Raw genomic sequence first — 22,179 nt, 5'->3', positions numbered from 1 at the left:
TTGAAAATAAATGATCTTTTAGACATTTCACTTCCAACTGATATCAGTAAAAAATAGTCCAGATATTTATATGGTTCCCCATCAGAGAATCAGAGCCAAGTACTGCAAAAATACATAAAGATAAGCATATAATAGGTAAATAAAATAAGTGGAAAGGCTGTTTCTGTAAATAATAAACAATGTCAAATTCATTAATAGTTTTAATGGCTATAACTGTACTGTCACTAAAAAACAGTCATAATGAATAACTAAGGAAGAATATTAATTATGTATGCAATATGTTGCAAAAAACTTTTGAAATAAAAAAACCAGGAAATTAATAGTTGGAAAATGAAACTGAAAAATAATAATATAGACTAAATATGAAGATAAGACTAACATAAAAAAGATCTTTCAGTCATTTTCATTCATCAAAATTATATTTTTAGAATATTATGTTAATTAATAATTTTATCTTTCTCTTAACAAACTAGGATATTATTATTATTATTATTATATTGTAAGTATGAAATTTTTTATTTGAGACTATCTGACTTGACAAAGATGACATAGCCGGTTAAGAATTGAAATTCAACCCAACATTTTATCTACACCAATAGCTGACCATACAGGTACAGTAACATTCTAAAGGACATTTGCTAATATAATGTATAACTTCTGCATCCTAGAAGTTTAGAATTGTGCAATAATCCCTATAATATTCTGTAAACATTAAAAAGTATGTGAGAATAAATGTAAGTCATGATTCATAAATAAGGATGATTTTCATATTATTAGAAGATCTATCTCGATTATACCAACTAAGTTAATAAAAATGGGAATTTGAAAGCATTGTCAAGTACTAGTGAAATCAAGTTTCACACAAGAAGATAGTCAAATATTTCTATGGAAAAATATAGGAAGTAGAATTGTGCACGTTCATGTTTCTAAATAAGTGGAAGCAGAGGAAGAAAGTGAAAAACGCGACAAAATGACATTGAGCTTGACAATATCTTCCTATGTAAGACTCAACTTTGCAACCCAACATCTATACCTCATCACTTCAAATTCTCAAGATACCTCTGAAAGTTATAGGCAGAGCGGTATTATTGCTATGTTTTCCAAAAAGGGAAACTTTGAAAGAAACTTCTTCCCCAAGCATGCGGGTAGTTGAGAGAATGCGAGAGGACAAGCCTCCAAAAGAGAATTTTGCAGGAAAAACAAACCACAGAAAATGAACATTCATTGTTTATCAGAGAACAACATTGCGGGAATGTGATTAAAACATCTTTGATAGATTTTTATCTTTAAAAAATTCAATGGCAATGAAGTTATATTTCGTGAAAGAGATGTTTTAATCATCTCTAAGAAAATTATTTTTGAAACATCCACCGATAAGCAGGAGAAGAATCTCCCAACGGAACCATTGCAAGCCCAGATGAGTCACTAAAATGTCTTCAGAGTAAAATAACATTTCTTCCTGTCTCAGGTCTCCATCAAAGGTATACATGAATGTTAAAAATAAAATATAACATTTTACTTGTATTTATAAATAATTAAAATGAAACATTTATGCATATGTAACAGAAGGACAGAGTTTACTTTTGCTACTTACAGCACATTTTATTCTGTCAGACAGTTAGAATCTTCATTTTCCAAATTAAAACCATATTATACTGGGGCAGAGCAAAGTTGATGCTAAAAGGTAAAAACTATTTCTATGGCAAATAATTGCTGGCAGCGTTCCAGGAAATGAAATGTGAGAAATAATTCTTCCACAGATTATTCTCTGTTCTCACTTTTGATTATAGAGTAAAAATGACTGCATGAGTAGGAAATGTGTAAGGACTTACAATGACCTTGGTAACATAGTAAAATAAAATCCTGTAGCTCTAAGAAAATGTATTATAGGTAATGTGAAATAGGAAGAAAAGGGGCAAAGGGGAAGGAAGTGGGAGGGCTAGGGGAAAGGATAGAAGGGAATGGGATTAATATGAGAAAATGGAAAAATAGGAACAAAATCTTTGTAAATAGGGAGGAATGGAGGGGTTGAAGGGAGGGCTGGGCAAGGGTGAAAAATAAGAACCAAAAGAGATTATGTAAGGGTGCAAATTTCCAATGATGAATGTCATTATATTATATACCTAAAATGTACCAAGGTTAGAATGAATAATTGATAATCCAAAATAGGAAGAAAAGATACAAAGGGGTAGGGGTAGTGGGAGGGGAAGGGGAAAGGAAAGAAGAGAAAGGAAAAATGATGAGAAATGGAAAAAATGGAAATAAAGTCTTTGTAAATAGGGAAGGGTAGAGGTGGTAAAGGGAGGGCTAGGAATGGGGAGAAAATAAGAACCAAGATGCATTATGTAAAGGTACAATTCCCAATGAGAAATGTAATTGTGTTGTATACCTACAGTGTACCAATAAAAGAATTTAATAAAGTGGAAAAAAAAAGCATAGATGGGAAAAAAATTGAATTATCCATACCTTTTGTTCCCTAGATCAATTGGAAATGCATTTTCCTCAAAAGTAAGGTGGAATTTATCTACAGTCAGCACTTACTGAACTAAATTATTCTTATTCATATAAATAATCAATTCAAATAAGTTACAATGATTTATCAGGGATCTGAACTACTGATCTAATAGATCTTGGAACATGGGAGGACCCTGTAAAATTCCAATTCTCGCTGTGTCATTTTTAGACACATTTTAAAGGCAAGCTGAATTCCACTTCATAGGTTGAATTTTTAAAATATTAAATGACATAATTAAAACCATGTCATCATTTAGACATTACGTGTCCAAAAAAGCTTTTGTGTTGAAGGCTTGGTCCTGGCTAAGGTGCTTTTGGGAGGTGGAAGAAAATTAGGAGGTGGGGGCCAACTGGAGGAAATTCAGTCACTATAAGGGTGCCCTTCAAGGAGACATTGGAACCTTGGACACTCCTCGATACCATCAGGTAAACAGCTTTTCTCTACCATGAGCTCCCTGCCATGATATTCTCCCTCACCACAGGGCCAAAGCAATGGGTCCAAATAACCATGGGCTTAAACTTCTGAAACTGCAAGCCAAAGTAAATCTATCCTCCTTATAAACTGATTTGTCCCAAGTATTTTGTCACAGCAACAAAACCCTAACACAGACCATAGGATTATTGGTGTGCCACACAGCATAAGACATAAAAAGTTTAAGACCAAACTGTTATCAATTTTAATACATTGATTTAAAAAACTTAAGACACCTAGACATTTCCATAAAGAATTATTGTGAGGCACTACCATTCTATCATTTCTAGGCTGTAAAATATTAAAACTTCAACTAAATAAATAGACAAAACCATATAACTTCCACAAAGCTTTGCAGGTAATGTATAAAAATTAAAATGATGGGCAACAAACTATATTTGTAAAAAGGCCTCTGTGAAAAATGTGTAGAAAAGCAAAAATAGAAAAAAAGAGAACAATAACACATGGTAAAATATTTTTGGAGCTGATAATGCTAATCTAAATAAATGCAGACACATACACAAAGAAGCTATATCGTTTTCCTTCTACATTCTCTAAGTAGTGCTGCCAAATACAGAAGGATTGAAGCCATTTCTGGGGAACTGCTGAATCAGGAGCATGAGTCAGAAAGTAAACTCTGGTACAGAAAAGCACTAAAAAATGTGCTTAAGAGCCCATCCACAGACACATATGTTCAGCGCCTAAGGTCCAAATCTTGTCTAATCCTCACAGCACAATGAACTCTTGCCCTCCCACTCCCCTCTCATATTTATGCATTTTGGGGAGAAAGTTTTTGTTCCATGGAACCAGAATTTATCCCTATCTAGGTGGGGAGGGATAGCACATTGGTTAGTACTACATGACCACTAAAGATGGCTTTGAAAACCAACAGACCATTTTCTCATTAAATGACAAGAAATCTCAAATGAAAATAAAATTTAAAAATATAGATGGCTTAAATTATATTAAAATTTAATTTAGAAATATATGGAAAAATTACTTAATAGTCATTTCAGGGAGTCTAAGACAGTCTTTCTTCAATCATCTCTCTAAGGTGGTCTAGACACAACTCTTCTGAGGCAAACAGTGGGAATAGGTCACTAGTTTTTCTCAAGCTTATGAGTATATTTTTGATATAAGAGGTTAGGCAAATAAGGCCCATGTTTAATCAACACAATTAAGATTATGTTCCAAAGGTAAGTCACCTTTTGTCCTCCTTTCTTTCCTCCCAGTCCCATGAGAGGACATTTCAATACTCTGATGTCACTCTGCTACTATCATTAGTGAACACTAAGATGACACACTTTATGAAATAACTTTATATTAATTTATTTCAGTCAACATTTATTTTCAACAGCAAAAATACCACAGCAGCAATGATTTCCCACTCAAATACCAGTTCTAAGGTCACTGCTATGATCTTAGCTCTTCAGACAGATCCTAGGGCACAGAAATAACGAAGCAAAAACTAATCACAGTAAAGCAATCTCATAGTGAGTGTAGAATCCTTATTTGTCAAGATAAACTCACCTACCTGGCCCTCAAATCTTACCCATTCGTTATCATCACCTCTTAGGCTATTTCTATTTCATCTCTGTTATCTCTGCAAAATTTTCCTCAGAAAAGGCCTCAAATTGTTTAGCTGTAATGACTAATAGTATTCATTTTAATGTAAAATTATGAAAATTGTCCTTTTGGACTTTGCCATAAACATAATGACATCCTCTCCTCTGAAACAATAAATAACTGCACACAGTGTTCTGGGTCTAATGAATGTGTAGCAGTTCCCCTTCAGAGAGCGGCATTAACATCCTTGTTTGGCATTTATATTACCTCTTCACACAATGTTCCACAATAGATATCACATTTTGTTCTTGGTTATCACAAGGAGTACCAATGCATTTTAATTCATACTCCTGATTTTCACTGTCTTCTACCCACACTGATTTGCATTTGATACATTGATTGGCTACAGCACAGTCTGAATCAACACAAAGTTTCATCTTTGAAGACTTCACAAAGGAGCTATAAGTTCTCTTGCAGTTTTCACATGTGCTAATGTGGGAGGTTAGGTCCACATATATTGCAGTTAAATAGTTAATGCAATAAATATCAATAGCATTCTAGTAGCTGGGGAAACCATTCTTATACTTTTACACTCCTAATAAATATCATCTGTATGCTTATTAAGAATATGTATTTCAGGTCTGTGGGTATAACACAGTGGTAGAGTACTTGCCTAGCATGCATGAGGCCATGGTTTCAATCCCTAGCACCACAATACATACATACATACATACATACATACATACATACATACACACACAAGCATATTTCCTGAGACATAAACCCCAAATATCTTATTAGTGAAAGTCTAGGTGAAAGCTGATGTTAGCATTTCATGAGATTCTAATGCAGGTAATCTTAAAACCTCACCTTGAAAAAAATCTGAAAATAAGTTGTCTTAATTATAAAGATATTTTTAATCACTGAACTATGTCACATCTTAACCATATCCAACTACAGTTCCTCACTGTTTTTATTTAACAATTAACTATTATCCATAAGGTTTGCAAACTTCTTTTACTCATATTAGCCTTGTCTGTGGTTGCCAAAAATAGAGTCAACTCTACCCCAAACCATTCCACCCCTAGTAATCTACCCATACTAGCCACCTGCACAAAAAATGAGAAATTTCCACCCTGAGGCTAAGGATTGCATTAATTAAATTTTGTAATAGCATAGCAATAAAAAAATCCTAAATTTAAGTGTAAATATTTTTATGTATTTTTGAGATTTCAAAGTTCACAAAAGTAGAATAAGGGAACTGATGGAAGACAGCAAACATGAATGCTAAAAAAAAGCTATTCCATTATCCATAAAGCACACCTCAATTAAACTGAAGTTGGCATTTAGGAAGGCTGAATTAACATTCTCAGATTCCCAGATAGGGGATCTGACCATCTCCATTTGGTCAGGACTTTCTTAGTTTGATCACTGAAATTCTATTGTCCCAGAAAACCTTTCAGTTCCAGGCAAACCAGGATGGTTGGCCATATTACTTTATGCTTTTAATATTTAGGTACTAGCTTTGTAAATTTTCAAATTTTTTATAACAAAAGAATATGATGAACATTTTATAGAAATGGCTCAAAAATGTTTCTTTAGATTACAGAGATCTGGAACCCCCAAAATTTGAGTTTTAATTTGTCTCAGTAAATTATTGATAGGATGTCTCTGAAAGAGAAAAAAAACTCAATTAAGAAGCAATAAATATTTAACAAATATATAATCATGGAAGTCACTGCAAAGAGGCCACATTGAGGCATCCCACCTACACAGATCCATGTATCACTGAATTTTTACCCAATAAGGTGTCATTCCTCTAAAATACTAGCAATTACTTTAAAAGGTATCAGCAGTCTCCACAGAATGGGGAAACTGGAGAGGTGAACCAGACACCACTTACTAAAGAGGCTATCTTACATCCAGTGTATATTTTGGGCCACTTTGTCAAAGATCAAACAGTTGAATATGCTTGGGGCTGTTTCTGTATCTTCTATTCTCTTCCATTCATCTTCATGTCTGCTTTTGTGCCAGTATTGTGCTGGGGTTTTGGGGGGGGGGTTGTTTGTTTTTTATCACTAGCTTTGTAATATAACTTTAACTCCAGGATTCTGATGCATCCCACCTTGCCTTTGTTACCCAGGATTGCTTTTACTATTCTGGGTCTCTTCTGGTTCCATATCAATTTTACATTGTTTTCTCCAGTTCTGTGAAGAATGCTGTTGGTCTTTTGATTGAGATTGAGTTCAATCTGTACATCAATTTTAGAAGTATGGACATTTTGACTACATTGGTTGGTGGGAATGTAAACTAGTACAACTACTATATATATCAATATGGAGATTCCTCAAAAAAAATAACACTAGAAATTCCATTTGACTCAGCTGTTTCACTTCTAGGCATTTTCCCAAAAGAAGTAAAGACATCATATTACAGTGATACATGCATATCTGTGTTTACAGCAGCACAACGCATAATACCTAAATCTTGTAACCACTCTATATATCCATCAACTGATGAATGAATAATAAAATGTGGTATTTACACACAATGGAGTACTAGTCTGCCATAAAAGAAGATAAACTTGAGTCATTTGTAGGAAAATGAATGCACTTGAGACTACAATACTAAGTGAAATAAATCAGATGCACAAATTTAAACATTACATAGTTTCTCTTATATGAGAAATGCAAATTATAAATAAACAACAAAATAAAAGACAGTAGGAAGTAGGGAAAAAGATCTTTCTCAAATGGGAAGAGGATTGAAAGATGAAAGGAGGGTGTCAGGGGGGAGGGAACAGAGAAGAAAAAAGGAATTAAGATGTGTTATATACATGGACCAGTGCCATACAAGGAATATAAAAATTATGTACTGCAAACATATACTATAAAAAATGACAACACAGCTTTTACAAGTGTTGAGTTACTCACAGGCTCATGATTCAGGAACTACAATAAGGAAGGATCAATAAAGTGTACAGTCATCAATATGATATCACCTCATTTATGTTGTCATGAGGCAGTTTGCTGACCACTGCCTTCTGATGGGTTGCTAGGTGGTAATGATTAATTACAATTAATAAAGTCAAATACATTGAGAAGATTACAAGCACATCTCATTGCTCAGAAGATGAGATACTGTTCTACAATTTATTCCTTTAGAACATTTTGAGAAGAATTGCTTTATTAGTGCTGTTTTATTACTCTCATTTTTTAAATATGTTTGGGTGCCTCAGCTTCTTGTAAGTATCTGGTGAAACTCCATGAGGAAGGATCCTAGGGGCTTTTCTCCCATTCCTATTTAATCCCTAGTAGCAGCTTTGAAACCATCGGTGTTTTTCATTATTTTCCACAGTCATGGAGTTGCCTAAGCCAATTATATCCAAGGTTAAATTACTGGTTTGGCTTCTTGTTAACAGCCTAATGACTGACCTTACTCCAGTCTCAGCCCCATTCAATCCACTCTCCACATGCTGCCAGAGGGAACTTTGGAGCATGCATACACTAACATGGCACTCTCCTGTTTACAGGATTGATTATCTGAACAATTAGGTCCAAACTATTACCCAGAGATAATTCTAGGCTCATCTCCAGCCAGCAGTCATATGTTTCTTCTATCTCTTCACATAATACATTATTTGTGAATCCCCTAAGGAAACATCCTCAGAGTTTTCACTTGCTGTCTCTCTGGCCAGAATGTCCAGCTCCCTATTCCTTCCCAAAGACATCTGTTTCATCTTCAGGTTTCAGTCCATGGCCTGCCTCCAGAAGACCTTCTTGGCCCCTCCTGAAGATGAATCCAAGGGCCACATTTTTAGGGCCCTACTATACCCTGATTTACATTTATTTGAGCACATACTACAATACTGAATTTAGTTCAATTCTTTTCTCCCTCAGGACTACAAACTTCTTCCTCAAGCAACCTTATGTATTTGGAACACAGCAAAATAAATGGGTAATTTCACGAGCAGTTATTGAATGATTTCCTACAAGAAACAATTCTTGATTCAAAGAAAAAAGTTTATAAAAAGAAACTATGGAAATTCAGTTAAAAATAAATACAAAGAAATTAAATGAGTTTAATGAGATCTACCATTTCCTACAATTGCTAGCATACAATATAAATCCCCATGAAGCGAAGTCCCTGAACAATGTCAGAATTTCACAATGTATTTGAAGATGTAACAAAGCACATATGTGACAAATATGACAAAAGTTATCACTTACTCAATAAAGAAATGTTGTTATAATATGATAAAGCTACTAGGGACTAATTTTACTTAATAATGTGCTAATTATGCAAGCAATTTATCCATAAAGAGAGTTTAACGTTCTGAATGACCTATATTAACTGACAATTTGTAAGATAAAACACATACCCAGTAGGTAGATATAGTGATTTTATCCTCACTATTAACCAAAGGTAACAAAATACTGGTGAAATTAAAACATTATGTTTATTTTTGACAAGGGGAATGAGAAAATGAGTATCTTCATATATGGTTGTAAATTGGTAGTAACTTACTGAAAACGCAAACTGAAATATGTCTTAAAAGCTAACAGATTTGGTTAGGGATGTGGCTCATGGATAAAACACTTGCCTAGGTAGTGCATGAAGCCCTAGATTTGATACCCAGCACTATACAAATAATAATACTAATAAAATTGTAATAATAATAAGAAGAAGCAAGTAGATTTATATATCTCTTTACCCAGGAATTCCATCTCTAAAATTCTATCTAAAATAATTAGGTTGATGGTAAAGAACTTGAAACCATAGACTATAAGAATATTTACCATATTAAAAAAGAAACACTTAAAGAGCCCAGACTAGGGGAAAAAATGTAAGAGATATATAGATTATCATATAATAAAGCCATTAAAACTAATGATGTAGAATTATGACCTGACATGGAAGATGCTTTTTGTAAAGTAATAGAGATACCACAACAACAATGTATCTGAAAATAAACTGCTAAAAAGTTAACTACAGTATATCATTTTAGAAATTGAAATTAAGACTAAATTTTCCAATTTTGCTGTTCATATTTTGTATTCTTTCAAAAATGTGTACTTATTAGATCTTACATGGTAAAGTTTTGTTTCAACGAATTATTAAGTAAAAACTATGGGCTAAATTTCCCAGAGAAGATCCAACACAAATGACTACTCTTACACTATGGGAGAGAAGACCAAAAACGCTATCCTAGGCACTGGAAAACGGTATATTCACAAACAGAAGGTAAACATGAATGTCAGTGTATGAGTATTACAGGAAAAAGAGCAGCCTACTTTTAACTGGAAGAAATGTGTGTGTTTTGATATAGCAAGCATTACGGATTTCTAATAACATTTCAAGCACAGGTACAGTGTGAAAGTAGTGTTGTAAGTAAATTTACTGGGCAACAGTATTTAGCATGCTTAGAAGTAGAGACTCCACAGGTACTAAGTCCATTACTGAATCGCTGTGATTTAGAACTATCATTACTTGGGCTTAACATGGAGCAGCTGAATAGAGAGATTACTGAGAAGAGAAGCAGCCAGGTAGACTGGCCCCTTGGAATGTTGTACCTGCTATTCCTCTACCAGAAATGCTCCTCCTGAATTATTTGTTTTGCTCAAAATACTGAGTTTTGATCCAACTGTTACCTTGTCATTACAGCCTTCGCTGAGCTCCCTTCACTTCAAAGTTCTTGTTACTTTGCTTTATTTTTTTCTACAGAGCTTACCACTTTCTAACTTTCTCAATGATGTACTTCATTCTTTTTGTTGTTTCCACATAAAAATACAGTTATCCATAAGGCCAGGAATCTTTTTGATAATTATTATGTTCTCTGGGGTCTAGAATAGTGTGTAGCTTGTCACAGGATTAAATATTCAAGAGATGAAAAAATTAGATGGACAGAAAAAGGAAAGGGGAAGGCTGTGATAAAATAAACATCATTAGTAAAAACAAACTTTCCCCATGAGGATGGAATTGGAGGAGATGGTAATGATGACTTGGAGTTGGGACGATTGGACCCTGAATTAAAATGGTGATTTCCAAGTGAAAAAAAGTGGCCTGAAATTTACAGAAAATACAAGATGATGGCTGTAAGGAGATTTCATAGCTGGAGATAAAAGAATGGTGGAATTATGAGACTGCAAATTCATTTAAAAAGTGAATCTCTAAACTAGAAAATAAAGCAGGCAAAAGCAGAGAGCTAGGAAGGACAAGCAGGAGTAGAAAGTAGTAGTGGTATAGGGTATAAGGAAAAACTAAAAAAATAATAAGGAAGAAAAAAGACAGCAGAAGGGAAAATACTGTGTCTCTGCATCCCATGAGAAATATTCAGAGTATGAAAGAAAAAATAATGGTAACTTACCCATAAGCAAAGGACTGAAAATATTCTCTGACAAAAAAGAAATAAGTCAGTGGGATTTTTAGGAAATAGTGTGGTAAAAACTGGACTTCAGTCTAAGATAATGGAGAGAAATTCATGAGAAACACAGGTACTTGTAAAAGAGATGGTTTGGGGCAATAGAAAAGGCAATTTTTCCCACAGATACCAGGGAAAAGATAACGTAACCATGAAAGGAGGATAAAGAGAGTAAAGACATGCACAAAAACTAAAGTGTCACATTGTTTTTAATAGAATAGGTGGAGAGATGATATGCCAAAGAAGGATGGGACAGCTGGGACTGGGGGTATGGGAAGAGAGAAAAGGTCTAAAATAGATCCCATAGGGAGTGAGCCCGAGAGTACAGAAAAGACAATTAAAAAGACTGCCAAATAGCAGCAGAAACCAGATTGAAGTTTGAAAGCATCCAGTTCTAATGAGCCAAATCTGCAATGCTTTGTTTGCCTCCAGCAGTGCTCTCTCTCCTGGGAAAAGCAGCAAAGAGAGCAAGAGTTAGAGGTAATCTACGCTCAGGCGTCTGTTGCAGGAGCAAGAATGCAAAGGGCATCGATGAAAAGAGGCAATGCTGGAGCAAGAAACTCCAACTCATTTGAAGCAAGAAGGGCCCCAGTTCTTTCGTCTAATTACTGAGGAGTATTTCCAAGGAAAGGGAGAAAGTAACATGTGAGAGTTCTGGGCTGAAACCTGAAATTTTCATGGAAATTAGATGCTTCTAATTTCTCACCTGCCTCTCCCCACTACTCCTGCTGAGACCACAGGAAAGGGAAAAAGCAAAATGGAAATGAGATTAGGAGAATTTTAGCAGAGGACTGTCATGAAATGAACAACTGAGTAAGGGTGGGAGGATAGGGAAGCGGAGTAGGGAGCACAATTAACATGAAAGCAGCAACTGCCTAGAATCCTATGCGGTTTCCAGACATTGAAATTACTAACTTGCAAATGAACGACATAAAACCCACTGGAAAAATAATGTGAGGTTTTTTTTGTTCTATATGGTTACTAAATCATTACTCTGCTCTTTTAGTGAAATCCCACCGCTTCCTGTTGCTGAGTGCAGTAAAATCCTTCACGGTGCAGAGGTCCCCACTCCTCCCTTCTCACCTCACTCTACATTGTTTACTCTGCTCCTCCCATCTCCACCTCAGGCTTCTTCCCAACTCAGGGCCTTTGCACCAACTGTGCTTCAGTGCTTGCCATGCTGTGGCCCCGAGGAGGAGTACGGGCCGCACAACTGGACTTTGGGCTTAGCGTGTCACTGCCTCAGAGACTTTCCCTGATCATCAACCTAAAGTATATGCATGCGCTCTTCATTCTGTCACTTTGTTGGCTTTGTTTTCTATCCCTGACCCACTAATACCTGTCTAGCTTCTCCAGTTAGAATGTTATCCCCAGGAAAAAACAAAATATCACATAAATTTTCCACAAAATAAATTCTATACACTATGAGAAATGTTTTCGCTGTTCGTTTAACTATGTTAGATATAGAAAACAGGCTTAATTAGGAGTTTAAAAAGAAGCAGATTTTAATCTCTTCTCCATAAAAGGCAATCTCTAAATAAGAAACTGAGTCTTCATCCAAGTTCTCACATTTTCTGCGGAAAATATTCTCTGTTGGTTCATTAAAACATAAAAAGGGGGGGGGTGTTAAAAATCTCTTATCTCAATGAATAATTGATATTACAAAAAAAATTCTTCATGATCTTAATGTTGGAAGTTATCTGCTCATCTTGGTCCTCTGAAATATAAATAAAATTTAGAAACAACCTGCTTCAAGATACATAATTAGAAGTCAAAAATCAAAAAGAATTAATGAATAAGAAAACCTCAGACATATTCAAATAGAAATAACCTTCAAAATATCTTACCTATATTCTTCAAGTACAACAAGGTCAATAAAAATTAAAGCTGGGAAGGTATTTCAATCTTTAGACTATGATTTTGTAAGAAAATGCTTTTACTCTTGAGAAATACACATGGTATTTAGGAAAATTCACAAAAAGGATGGATGGCTACATAACTATATAGGTAGACAGTCTAATAAAAGTTTTTAAGGCTGTCAAGTGAAACAAAAATTCACTCATGTCAGTGATGAAAATAATAATAATTAGTTTGTAAAGTATAAGCAGATATGTAGAAAAGAATAATGTGCTATAAAAATAATCCAATAAAAATGGCAACATCTATTTTGTAAGCTCTAATAATGCATTATTACTTTAATATGAGATTTATAAAAATTGACTTTGAAATGTGTGGATTTCTTAGACTAAAAGTCTTTATAAGTTGGTTTTATTGCTTACCAATGTATTTTAAAAAAACACTGTAACATTTCAATTTTAAATTGAAAGTTTGAATGAAAAATTTAATTTATTAAATAATGCACAAAGTCAGTTTGATGAGATAAACCATTTCTCATGTCCTTTATAATTTTAATTTTCAATTAAAGCACTACTAATAAAAATAATAAAAAAGAGAAGCTTCAAAGTGGTTATAGTATTATCCTCATTTTAAAAAGAAAGAAAAAATGCTTGTAGAGATTAACTAACTTTCCTAAATTCTAGGTAGGCATTATGCGACAGATATGAAAAATTACAATAGCTTGGCTGCTCCTTGGGCAAAAGTGACTGTTATACAATCAAATAACATATATCTTGATATAAAGCTTGCATTTATGGTATTGCGAATGTTAATTTCATTATTGCTATAGTTACATGTATAATATTATTATTAACTATTGTTACATGTAAGAATTTGCATCTTTAAGATAAGGTGATAATGAAAGAAAAAATGAGATAAAAATTTCGTTTTTTTATTACCTGGAGAAAGTATAAATTCAAGACATACACATACATACACATATATATTTATATAATTATATTGATATTACAGTTTAGTCTGAATCATCCAGTAGGTTTCAAACTAAATGGGCGATATTTATAGCCCAAATAATATACTCGTATTTGTTGTTTCTTTTCTTTGCCAATCAGCTCTCTTAGGAGATTGACAAATTGCAAGTATTTGATGCATTCCATGGAATACACATCTTAAGGATAATACATGGCACAAAGATATACTGAAAAAGGAAAAGAAGAAAAATTTCTATTAAATGAAACTGTAGTCAAGGTTCAGCTGGGGAAATCTACTGACCTCTTTGAAATTAAAATGCTGCTTTCACCAGTGTTCACACACACATACACACACACATACACACACACACATACACACACAAAAAAAATTTTCCATTGAGGATGCACAGAGTAGATATCAAAGCTCTGTCAATGACACCTCAGATTACCAACCCCCAGGCAAGGATGTGGACATTGAGTGTCAACTGCTTACTAATTATTCTGAATTTTTTTAACCTTAGGTCTTTAAAGAAAAATCATGATTATAGAAAATCCAAGGCTATAATTAAAATAGAACAACATAATCATTTCTAAGACATCAATGCAGTTCCTTTATTTCCCAGTGAGTATTCCTACATTAATATCACTTGTGCAACCATAAAAACAATGCATCTTAATTTTCAAAGTAGTATCAATTCTATCTTACAAAGATATGTTATTACTTTCATTATTGTGAACTCTGAGTTACTGAATTTAATTCATGTTAAATACTGTGCATTTAATAGAATGTGACATAAAAAACTCGATGGCATATCTATGATTTTACTCACCAGTTGTTTCCACAATGCCTTCTAGGATGACGACAATCTCGAACTGTTCAGTTTGCATGCTTCGCTGGGATAGGTCATAAAAGGGGCTTTTGGCATCGATCACGTGGCAAATTGTGAGGGGGGACACAAGAAAAAGTTGATCTGCCCCTGTGCTAAAACCTACATCCAGTTCAAGTTGGTCAAGGGGAAGGAACTCACCCTCAGGTGTCTGCCGAGACTAGACAAGCACACAGAAAAAGAGAAGAAATCACCACTTGTACTGAAATTTTCAAGGCAGCCCAACAGTAATTTACATCATTGCCAACATTCTGCACTATCAATCATCTGCAACAAAATCCAAACAAATCATTAGGCAGCTATGTTCTAGCAAATGGGCCGAAATCCCACATAGCTCATGTGGAACATACATGCATTATTTATAATATACAACTTGCTATGATTACTATTCCCCAACTCATGAGCTTTGGAGAAATGCCTGGCCCAACAATGCTGTTAGCACACACTGTAGAAGAGACTACATGTGCCACTGCTTGACACAAATCACTGCACGATAACTCTGCATGCCAGATTTTTGTTTCCTCACAAAGCAAATAAATAGGCAATCCTTGTAGAGTTTGTTAAAACTGAGAAAGGGACTATTATTTAAGAAGACACTTATTGAAATATTTAAAAGCACACCACAATAATTTATTTTTCAGGACTTCTGAAAACTAACAAATAGAAACAAATTGGAAAGAAGAATGAAGATTTTCGTCACATTAAATTATGTTATGTACACAAGAGTTCACTTAATCAAAATACAAGGTTGACGCTGTCAGCTAATGGCTTTCAAACTCCTAATAAACTGCATTATAATTGCTTACTTCTCTACTTGTTGATTTTAAATCACAGACAAAATTGTTCTAAATTGAACTTTACTTAATCAAAATACAATTTAAATAGTTTTATTTAATAAACAGAGTTTAGTAAAACTTTCATAAGGTAGTGGTATTCAGATCCAATATAAATCACTCTAAGCTTAATTCAATAAATTATTCACATGCTAAGACTCTAAATGCAAATTAAATGTGACATAAAAATCAACAAACCATGAAAGTTAACTTATTTATTTTTTCCATTCATTTGTATTTTGTTTCCATATCTTTTATGTATAATAATTATGTGTGAGCAAATATATAAGTTTAGTTTACAAAATGGAAGTGGAAAAATCTGTGTATTTAGAAGTTGCATTTAGAAAAAATTTAGTTGGGAGGGGCCCATGATACTAGGCAAATGAGATTTTGAAGAATTTAGTCCATTTTTGAAAGACTTTCCAAAAAAGATAATTTAATGAATTTGAATCTATGACACCTGTCTGTCCAATTAAATGGCAGTTTGAAGACAAAATTCTTACTAAAATACATTGGCTGTAAAAGTTGAATAAATGAGTCTGAAAACACTGAGAGATTGGTTTAGAACAATTTCCATTTTGGCAAAACAGAAAATTTTCAAATCGATATTGGTTTATCATGGCAGCAATTGCTATAGTCTCAGTAGGAATATTAGTTAATTAAAGAGGTTAATGATATTCAGAAAAGATATTTGTTATAAAAAATTCAATAGCAGTACTGAACTTATTTCTGTACACTGTGGATAGTTTTTAATAGTGGAAGAGGAGGGCTAAGATGTAGTGGAGGAAGAGGAGAGAGAGAGCGGAAGGCAGAAAAAGAAAAAAATGATTATTGATGCAAAAGAAAAATCTATGGAAAAACCTAATGGTGCAAAAACAAAACCAGCAATTCTCAAAACCTGTGTTGGAGAAAACTAGGCATTTCTAAGCCAGCGTGAAAAATTTCTCTGCGGAAACTTTTCAATTCATCTATATTTCTAAACCCACATCCTAATTAGTAAAATATGGATGAGACCAATATTTTTTCCTGCTATACAGTTATAGAACAAGTATTGACTAAGAAAATAAAATGAAAACCAAATGCAAAGCAAAAATACTGTGTCATTGTTCTCTCACCTAGTAGGAAACAGGTGATATATAAACACAAGGTGGTATTCTGATATTTTCAATTAATTGCCAAAATTTGGGTGCATTTACTTACTATTCTGAGTTCTGCTTTTCATGCACTACATAGCAGTGTTGACAATGATAAACCTTGAAAATCTCAAGTTTCCATTTATTTAAAAATAATTTCCTCCAAAGAATATATGTTTCTACTTCATGTACATCCAGTACTAAAATTTGTCTTTTTTAGGTATTGGTCACTTATACTTGTGCCTCATTCTAAAGGGCTTTAGAAAAAGTCATTATATTTCATATTCCCTAATCATTCAATAATCCATGAAAACAGAGGAAGTGGCCTAGAAACAGGCAGGCTATCAGGAGCATTCCAATCTGGAAAAAGAAATACTTTATTTTTAACAAACTAGTTTATTCAGATATAAGCATTTTATACTTAATATGCATAAATATATTCCACTTAGACTCAACATACCTTCTGATTTTAAATGCAGTATTTGTTCCTTATATTATTTGTATTTTAAATGCAGTATTTGTTCCTATGTGTTCCATCCCGTTCCCACTCTCCCACCACCAGTACTTTGTTTCCTATCCAGTTTAGGACTTCCTATTACGTTACACTATGGAAAAATTACCAATAACTTCATTTCTTTCAAAGATGCTTTCCAAACTTCTCTATTTTTCAAATCAGTGATGTTCTCTATCAAGGAATGAAAAATTATTTCCCAGTTGATACTATATAATTTAACCTTTTTAAAAAAAATGACTAAGACATACTACAGACATACACAATTTTATCATCCAGGTGTTCTTTGTTTGTTAGGCCGTCACATATTTCAACTCTTAATATGCTCATTTCTCTGAATTTTGTTTGCCTCTTTGACTCTGTGATAGTCTGAGAGGCCCACTAATAATTGGAATTAAATAGAAAGCTTTGGATCAGGTCAAAAATAAAGGGTGGTTACACTGTGGCAGGTGCTTGGAAAGCTAGAACCATTTGAAGTCTGAGCTCCTGACCTGAGCCAAGTGTGTTTCCAAATACTTGTGATGTTTCAGGGACCTACATATGTCAGAAGCACACACATTCTTACCTAACTTTCTATGTAATTCTAATCTAAGAGCTGCTAATTCTGCTACAATGTTGGAGATTTACAAAGTTTAAAAAAGAATCTATGTTAGTTTTAAGTCTCTCCAATTACATTACAGGAAGAGAGATTTTCATTTAAGAAATTATGATATACACATGTATATAAGAAGGAAAGATAAAGAAAATGATGAATCATGTATGTGCTTTTCTAGAATTAAACTGTGATCTGTGAATCGAGTATATAACAAAACAGCAGCACTGATCTTCCATTAGCTTCATATTGTCTTACTTAGGTATCAGCTACTATATTTCACCTAGAGATATTTGTTAATAGGCAGAACATTTTTAGATAAGTAATAATTAAACTTTTACTCATTATGTCATTATAAGAATTATGATATTAGGAGCCTGGTGTTAATACAGCTTTTTGTTATTGCTGCAATTATCTCCTTTACCTCCATAAACTTCCTAATTCCAAAGAGAATATAGAACCAAGATAATTTCCTAGAGAAAAATGTTTAGATAGCTATGGCCTAGATCAACAACAATTCATATTGCTTTCAAATTCCAAACAAGTGGTAAACTATCAGATTGATACAATAAATTATTTACGAAGATTTGACTTCTACTGTATGAAACAATCATTTTGCATCTTTAAAATTGTAGAACAGGAAAGAAAGAAAAGCTGAGAGGAAAGACAATGAATGGAAATTGTTAATTTTTAAATTTTAAAAGGTAATTTTGAAATCTGTAAAACTGACTTCCATATAACTTTTATTTCCACTTTTAGGGAATCATAAAAAGGAAATGAGCTCATTCTACCATCTTAAGGCCTTGCTCATTAAATGAACTAGAGAAAATTTGTAGAATTATGAGAAAAATTGAGGACATTGAAAATTTAAAATTTGTTTAATTCCACTGTCAAAAAATTGTAATTTGAACAACACAGTGTTTTTAAAATGATTTTGTACCATTAGATTGTGGCAATAGTTTTTAAGTTATTCTTCATAAGAAAAACACACTATTTGATAAATATTTCTACTGTACACATTTTCATTATATACAATTAGTTCTATGTATACAGTTTAACATTTGTGCCACACAGAAGCAATTAATTTAAAATGACATTGAAGTTCCTTGAAATCTAGAAAGTCCTACAAAATAATACAGGTAGATTCTAACTACAGGTGGAAAAAAATTTAAAAGTTACATATGCCTGTAAGGGATCATCATGGTCAGGTACTTTCAATCAAATAGCTTTCATATAACAGATGACAAATTGTTCAAGGCTTATGCAGACCGACACGCACACGCATGCACACACATACACATACACACACACACACACACACACACATACATGATATACACATTTAGCACTGTCCTTGAATAAACAGATCCATATTTGGCCATCCTCCTGATGAGCAAGATGAGGACAAAAGTCCAAAATCATTCTCCAGGGACACAATGCATCAATCCAATCCATACTTTTGCTGTATTTCTCCCATCTGTAGCCTGTGACTATGTTCTCCCCTAGAGCAGAGTGAATCATGGGGGATTACTGAATAAAATATTTACTCCCTCTCACCTGACTCTTCAGATTTATCTCTAACATACTTCAAAGAAAGGCCCATGCCCTACCACCTCTCATAAGTTGCCACTGGAAAAGAACCCACTGGGCCAGTGGTCAGGAACAAAAAGAAAGGAGGCTTGGATGGAGAGAATAAGCAAAAAGTTTTGGCTACAAACACCTCACCATTTTAACTAGAATTCTACTTTTCTCTAAATGTGTAATGCATATACTTGTGCTTGTTTATGGTGAGTAATGTTGAAGTCAGAAACAAAAGTATATGAAGTAAGGCCAGAGTAAAATCTGAAAGTTAATGTTAAAAAATAGGCAAATATAGATTCCTGAATCAAGAATAAAAGTGCCTTTGAGACTAAACATAGTTACGACAATATCTTTGACACTCAGATCAAAATTTAAGTCAAGAGGAGTGTATAGATCTATGATTACGTGTGGATTGTCTGCAATAAAATTCTACATTTATTTAGATCCCTTGTTCTTAAACATCGTGAATACTCAGATAATGAACTGACCAAAATTAAGTCTAAAATAAAGAATTTTTAATGTTAAGTTAATTAACCCTTTAAAATGACTTTTATGAAAAGAACATATTTTATAGAATAGAATATATTTTATCTTGTAAGAGATTGTGAGAGTCTTTTATACCATTAGAATGAAAGAGCAGTTAATAATTCCTTGAGAGCCTTTTGTGGAATTTGTAATAACTATGGATAGGGTTTGTAACCCTACTTGCACATTCTCCTCCTCCTCACCCAACACCCTCCAATCCATCAAATGCTTTCTCCTGGTTCTCTTCAGCATTTGTTCTTACCTACTGCTGTTTACTTGCGGGTCTCCAAGTCCCTTATTTCTGTTCATTCTTTATTCTCTGAGCACTCTGTACTTTTCAGGAATCATATTAAAAAATTTTTTAAAAACATAGTGTTACTATTGGTAAAAAGAATTATAATTAGAGTTTTTAGAAAGAACCCAAGGTCCATACTTATTAGAGAATTATTTTACTTTTCTCAAAGAAAGCAAAGGAACTGTGCTATTTTTAAAGACATAATAAATCCATTTAAAGTCCACCAAACAATATGGTAATCTACTGCTTGAGAGTTCTAAAATCCTCAATCTTAGGCTCCTTAAATATATTTTTCAACAGTCTGGATCATGGTTTCAGAACATATATGCATGCTATATATATGAGGGATTAAATTTAAATGAAGATAAATCATTGTCTCAAGTTTAAAAGTTCAAATTAACACAGATCAATTGGAGAAAAAAGTCAGCCATAACAAATGAGGTCATATTAAATCAAATCCTAGTCACATTTATGTAAGTGTGACATGGAATGAAGACATAGGATGAATACAAGTCAATAATGATATAAGAAAAGTCCCAGAATCTGTGGTCCAGGAATCATTGGGGTTAAAAAGTTAATAAAATGTTAAGGTAGGTCTCAGGATATATCTTAGTGGTAGAACATTTACTGAGCATATGCAAGGCCCTGGGTTAGATTCCTCACACTGAGAAGAGAAAAAAGAGGATAAAGTGCTCAGTGGTTTTATAGACAATTTTTAATTGCATCTGCACATGATCACATTCATATAGGAAAACCACAAAGCATTCAACTTAAGTATGAATACAAGTGGAGATGTTTTAAAATGTGAGTTCCAAAATAAGGTATGTGATATTTGAAGAGGAAGAGAATGCACTTCATTATCTTCAATAAATGAAAGTTAAAGTTTGCATAGCCGACCTCCTCAGAAAGATGACTATTGACAATCAATATAAATATAAATCCTTTCATGAGAAACTTCATTGTTTCTTTCAAAACATAGAAGCAACAATAGTTGGCTTTATATTTATTTTATGTAAAATGTTCAGTTGAGTAAATATAAGCATATATGTGATATACACATATGGTATATGTATGTATATGACAGCCTTTGTATAATAATCTGTAAATTATTGAACAGTACATCAAAGATTACTTAATTTTTCGCATACCAAGTTATATGTCTAAGTCAGTTAATCCTTAAAAAGGAATAAGTAAGATTTTCAAATCTTCTAAACTCAATCCTAAATTATAGAGTCCATCATTTGAGCCAAAGTCCAAGTATTTTTATTAAAACTATCTACAAGATGATACATTAGATTAGTATAGCCATAATATTAATTAATTCCTACTCTCTATGGTAAAAAGACAACTAAAATAAATTGATAATTCAAGTAAAATTTAATATGGTGATGAGATTAATAATATATATAGAGAGAGACAATTTTTACAACTTCATTATTATAGATTTTAAAAAGTAACTTTAAATTATATCCTTTATATTTCATTTAATTTATTTTATATTTTTGTTGAGTAGAAAAAGAACTGACATCTCCAGGGACATATTTTGATGTTCTATATTCCATTGCTAAAGATATTTCAGTATTTTCAAGCTGAGAATTCTGGAGTAAAGTTGCAATAAAATTTGCCTTCATAAAAGTAAATAGCACAATTAAAAATTAGGCTAAGAAACTTTCTTCAAAAGTTAGGAAATTTAAAAGAATTATGTGTGGAAAACTTCATAGTAGCAAATACTAGAAAGTTATATCCATATTATTTGTATCTTCCCAAGAACTGAAAATGATTTATAATTATTAAATAAAACTTTAATTTTTATAGTAATAAAGAAGCTTGTATTCAGCAAATATAGAAACAGTGTGAAATTAGGTAATATGAAGACAATACATGCACTATTATCATTCAATATTTATTAGTTCTTATTGCCTTAAAATGATATATATTCTTCATTAAAAACACCATTTTCACATTTAAAATGTTAAGTGGACTTTAAAATAGAAAACTGAATATATATAATAATATAAAATAAG

The 22,179-nt window shown here is 33.0% G+C and overlaps 1 protein-coding gene across 1 annotated transcript in view; it reads right to left on the bottom strand.

Moving 5' to 3' along the window:
* Positions 1 to 22,179, bottom strand: part of Kcnj3 (potassium inwardly rectifying channel subfamily J member 3) — a 149,234-nt gene that overhangs the window by 123,263 nt on the left and 3,792 nt on the right. The window contains exon 2 of the mRNA XM_004835933.3: positions 14,629 to 14,845. Coding sequence (XP_004835990.1) covers positions 14,629 to 14,845 — 217 coding nt within the window. The remainder of the gene's footprint in view (positions 1 to 14,628; positions 14,846 to 22,179) is intronic.

Source organism: Heterocephalus glaber, unplaced genomic scaffold, assembly GCF_053883595.1.
Source record: "Heterocephalus glaber isolate CG9 unplaced genomic scaffold, H.glaber_assembly_v1.0 deba00000347, whole genome shotgun sequence".
NCBI classification, from domain to species: domain Eukaryota; kingdom Metazoa; phylum Chordata; class Mammalia; order Rodentia; family Bathyergidae; genus Heterocephalus; species Heterocephalus glaber.
This window is presented reverse-complemented; position numbering and strand designations above follow the sequence as displayed.